Raw genomic sequence first — 5158 nt, forward strand, 5'->3', positions numbered from 1 at the left:
AGTTTTCTGCATCCACAATTGTTTCAAGAATAGACATTGATTTTATACAGTCACAGTTGTCATGAAGAGGCATTAAGTGTTCTGCATTCATTACTGTGTTCAGAAGATACAGTAATTTTCTACATTTGCTACTTTTTTAGGAAGAGGCTTTAATTCTTTTTTTTTTTTTTTACATCTACACCTGTTTTAAGAAGAGACATTAATTTTCTGCATTCACACCTGTTTTGAGAAGAGATTTTTGTTTTTTCAACTTCCACAACTGTTTCAAGAGGAGACATCAAGGTTTCTGCATACACAGCTGTTTTAAAGAGAGGCATCAATTTTCCTACATTCACACTTATCTTTTAAGAATAGACATTGATTTTCTGCATTCACACCTTTTTTGAGAAGAGATATCTATTTTCTACTTCCACAACTGTAACAGATTCTCTGCATTCAGAACTGTTCTAAAGAAGAGATTTAAATTCTCTACACTCGCAACTGTTTTAAGAAGAGATTTAAATTCTCTACACTCAAAACTGTTTTAAGAAAAGATTTAAATTTTCTACACTCACAACTGATTTTTTTTTTTTTTTTTTAGAAGAGACTTAGATTTTGTATACCCACAACTGTTTTAGGCATTCCATTCACAACTGTTTAACGAAGACATTAATTTTTCTACATTTCACAACGGTTTTAACTCTCTCCATACGAACGGCGAAAGAGACAACGTTAACGGCGTTTCACCCCAGTTACCATCATCAAAATATTGCAAGCGGAAGGCTCTTATACTGAAGAGGTGAATGTTGACAAAGAATACCACAATTCTGACGACGGAAGCTAAAGGTTGGGTCATTTAACACACCCACTGGACACCCGAGGGGTCTGTGTAGAGGAGAAGAGAGGACTGGCTGTACTGAGTGAGTTAAGAGACAATGAATATTCTCTTTGTTACCATATTTTGTAAACCTGCTGGGTTTTGAGACAAAATTTAAAAAAAAAACTTACTCTCTGATTCTGATTCCTCCCAAACTCACTAGACCCACCAGGCTAAGCCCTAAAGGTCGGACCAACACGATGGGTTTAGTGCTTTGACACCACCTTGAAACTGAAACTGAAACTTAGCGGAGACAATAATTTTCTCTACTCACAGCTGGTTTAAGGAGAAATATTTAAGTCTTCTCCGTTCACAACTGTTTTAAGAAGAAATATCAAGTTGTTTTTCACTCACAACAGTATTAAAGAAGAAACGTTAAGTTTTCTACACCCACAAAAGTTTAATTAAAAGAAGAGAGCTTGATTATCATCTTTTGTGATTGTGATTTGTAAAACCTGGCTGGGTTTTGATAGCTCTCTACATCCAACCAACTGTTGTTGTTTTTTTTATGTTTTTTAATTGATTGATTGATTTTAGAAGAAGCATATTCTCTTTGCGACTGTCAGTCTTATAAAACCTGCTATCTGGGGTTTTGAGGACAAACAAATATACAAACAATCCCACATAAATTCTGATTAATTTCGAATTCTTCGGTCCTGTGGGTGACTCACCGGTCTGTTCCGGGACGCCGAAAGGCAGAAGGTGCAGACGGGCTTGGGCATGGGCGAGTCCCCCACACCTCCCCCGGGGCCGCCCCCCACCCCTCCTCCTCCGGCCCCGGCGTGCACCCCCCGGAGCATGGCGTGGTGCTTGATGCAGGGCTGGTCCACGCCCTCCGCGCCCACCATCAGCACTGTGGACAGGTGAGCGATGTAAGAGGCCGCCAGCCGGAGGGTCTCGATCTTGGACAGCTTCCGGTCGGCCGGCTCGGTGGGGATGAGGGTGCGCAGCGTCAGGAAGGCCGTGTTGACACTGTGGGTCCGGTCCCGCTCCCGCGCGTTGGCCGAGTTCCGCGCCCGCGGGTTGCCCTGGGCGTCGTACAGAATACCTCCGCCGCCGCCGTTACCGCCGCCACAGCCACCACCGCTGCTGCTGCCGTTGCTGTTGTTGTCCGGCGACCTGGACTCCATCGTTCTCTGGTGGTGAGGGTGCTGGTGGTGGTGAGGGTGGTGGGGGTTGTGGGGGTAGGGGTGGTGGGGGTAGTGGACGGCGGGATCCACCGCTGGGGTGAGGGGAGGGGGAGGAGGAGGTTTGGTCGTCGTGGTTGTGGTGGTGGAGGAGTCCGCAGAAGAAGAGGAGGATGAAGGGTTCTTGGTCTGTTTCCGCTTCCGGGAGGAGGAGGAGGATAGGGGTTGAGTTTGCTGGGGGAGGGTGGACACGGAGGTGGCCTTGGAGGAGGAGGGGGAAGAGGAGGTGTTCTCTGTGTGTGAGGGGCTGAGCACGTTGGGGGCGGTGTCTGGATGACGTCGGTCAGTCCTGTATCCGGACAGGTCGGTGATGACGGGCACGTAAGGCGAGGGGGGAACGGTCAGGGAGCCGGGCACGCCGCCGACGCCGACTCCGACACCGCTGCTGCCACCGCACACCAACACCCCGTCTCGACCATCCTGCACTGACGACAACTTGAGCCGTTTGCTGCCCGCCTTGGGTCCTGCTGCTGTTGCTGCTGATGCTGCCTGGCTGCACTGCTGGGGCGGGGAAGACGCTGCGTTCCTTGCTGACTGACCCTCCCCCTTCCTCTTCCCGTCCCCCATCGACAGCAATACGTCAGGCTGGGCTGGCTGCTTCACTTCCGGCACTGAGGGGAAAAAAACCGAACGGCAGTGGTGGGGGTGGTGGGTGGTCAGGCAGTCATCTCTCGGGACGCGCGCTCGCGTGCACGCAACAGCGTCTTGACACGGCACTGCCGCCGGGGAGGGGTGGTATGGTGTCTGTAGTCTGGTCACCAGACCTGTCAGTCAGTCAGCCAGTCGGTCACGGAGAGTCTGTCTGTGCAGGGAAGGAAGGGAACAGATCCGTGGTTTTATCAGCCTGGTGACGGTGCCAAGTCCACAAGGGCTTGGCGGTTAATTAACACTCCCGAGTCCAGTCCAACTCAGCGCCGGACACAGCTAGCTGCAGACAGCCACGTTGATAACACAGGTATCGGATCCCGGCACTGAACGTGAGTTGATATGGGGCAGAGAGAGAGAGAGAGGGGGGGGTCACGGGCAGTGATAGCGCCGTGTCAACGCTTTGTACAGTGCTTGCACGTGCGCCGCAATTTTCTCATCAGAGGACCTGATCGAGTGTCCGCGGGTGTGGATTACACAAGGGCTCGTGATGGGTTCCGTGATTGCGGCAATTGGATCTCATTAGGGCCCGTGTCAGGTTCTGATTCCCTTGGGGATGGGGCGACTCGAATTAGGCTCCATTCCGACGCGGTTTCTCTTCTGTCCTTTGCGTCATTGTATCTGAACACGCATGGCTCATTCAATGAGACCAGCCAGCAAATTGATAGCGAAGGATCTTCTAGTTCTTACAGGCCTTTGATCGATATAGTAATTATCAACGCCCCCTCAAGCTCAATAAATAAATATCATAGACATAAATATAGAGAAGCGAAGCAATTTTTTTTTTATGGATGGTTAAAACTAAGGATGAAAAGACCTTTCTTTTTCTCGATCGCGTTCGGCACTCTGGTATCTATAGCTGTTTCTCCGGTTCATTAAGATAAGCCACAGTAAAGTATAGGCACCAAACGCACGGAACATTAAACGTTTCCGAGAATCATCGATTGTATTTTTTCAACGCGCAGTACTGACACACGCAAAAAAAAAACCCCTTCAACAGTAATCGATATTGATTTATTCACATCAGTTGAAGCAACGGCCAACACCACTTTTTTTTTCTTTCTTAATTAATAATTCAAACAGCATGTACGCTTCTGTTCACCACGACTTAGCTTTGCTGAGTTTTTTATTTTATTTGACTCTGTCATGAAAAGAAACAAGCCGTAAATAAATATAACCCATAACTAAACCGACTCCGTGATTCGAGCATATGAACTATTGGAAGATTCTCAGTCACCACTTGGTATCACAAAAGAAAAAGGAAAAAAAAAAAAAGCTATGCCGTGCACACAAAAAAGCACATCCGAGATTGGCAGCAAGTTTGTGTTTTGTTGTTGTTGTTGTTGTTGTTGTTGTTTTTTCTTTTTCTTTTTTCTTTGTAAAAGGACTGAGAAAAGGTTCGTTAGGTTTTACTGACGGATGTTGCAAACATCACAAAACATGGCGACTCGCTCGTCAAGGGCAGCAGCACTGGTGACTGAGTAACATGCCGTCACTCAGACGGCAAAAGAGCAGAAAGTAACCAGTTAGTTACTGGTAGCTGGTACTGCCACTACACACATCACACACACACAAAACAGGCCGTTGATACAGTGTGACCAGCCCCAACCGACCACACTCCACTATCCTTCACAGTGGGGCAGATGCTTGCTTCCTCTGCTCAATCGATCTTCGGCAGGGTTCCTCCCTAACCCCCACCAAATCTTATCAGACAAACGGTTTACCATGTGACCCGTTTGCATCTATTTGTATGCGCTCTGCGAGGTGAGAGGTCGGAAGGGGGCGGGGCTTAGGCTTGTCAAACATCGGACCTCCTTGGGGAAGTGAGGAGGCAGGCAGCCTGTTAGCGGCCTCCGAGAACCATCAGGGTTGCCACAAGCCACAAGACTGACAGGCCGGGGGAAGAGGAGGAGGAGTAACTGTAGATGTTGGGAGCGAAGAGGAGGGGGAAGGGGAGGAGAAGGGGTGGGATCACCGTCAGAGGACGTACCACCTTCGGTCGCCGGCTCTCTTTCTCTCTCCCTCTCTCTCTCTCTCTATGTAGCTTTCTCTCTCTCTCTCTCTCTCTCTCTCTCTATGTAGCTCTCTCTCTCTCTCTCTCTCTCTCTCTCTCTCTCTCTCTCTCTCTCTCTCTCTCTCTCTCTCTCTCTCTTCCATCCCCAAAGAAACAACAATGCCGTCTAAAAATCTGCAGCAAAGCTTTTTGGCCTCTTCGGAGCGCCAACAACTTGGCCGCGTACCGGAAACTATGTTCCAGAAATGGAATTCTTTCTTGCGGGTCTTTTACTCTGGCATCTCAAACTGCAGAGAATATCGGGGAGGTGGGGGCGTTGAGGCCAATCAACCTCCTGTAGTAGTCATTCCTGACCTATGTTCCTCGCGTAAGAAGGGGTCGCACTGATGGCGGTAATGGTGGATGGCTTGAAGGGGTGATTGGTTAGCAGCGGATCTGATGGTTGTTGGTTAGAGG

General features: G+C 48.8%; 1 protein-coding gene across 1 annotated transcript in view; it reads right to left on the minus strand.

Annotated features, from left to right (window-relative positions):
• The window catches only part of LOC143298535 (uncharacterized), a 38302-nt gene extending 33920 nt beyond the window's left edge, over positions 1–4382 (minus strand). Inside the window, exon 1 of the mRNA XM_076611401.1 lies at positions 1528–4382. Within this exon, the coding sequence (XP_076467516.1) occupies positions 1528–2610 (1083 nt within the window). The 5' untranslated portion in view covers positions 2611–4382. The remainder of the gene's footprint in view (positions 1–1527) is intronic.
• Between the last annotated feature and the right edge of the window lie 776 nt (positions 4383–5158).

This window comes from Babylonia areolata, chromosome 2 (genome assembly GCF_041734735.1).
Source record: "Babylonia areolata isolate BAREFJ2019XMU chromosome 2, ASM4173473v1, whole genome shotgun sequence".
Taxonomy (NCBI): Eukaryota; Metazoa; Mollusca; class Gastropoda; order Neogastropoda; family Buccinidae; genus Babylonia; species Babylonia areolata.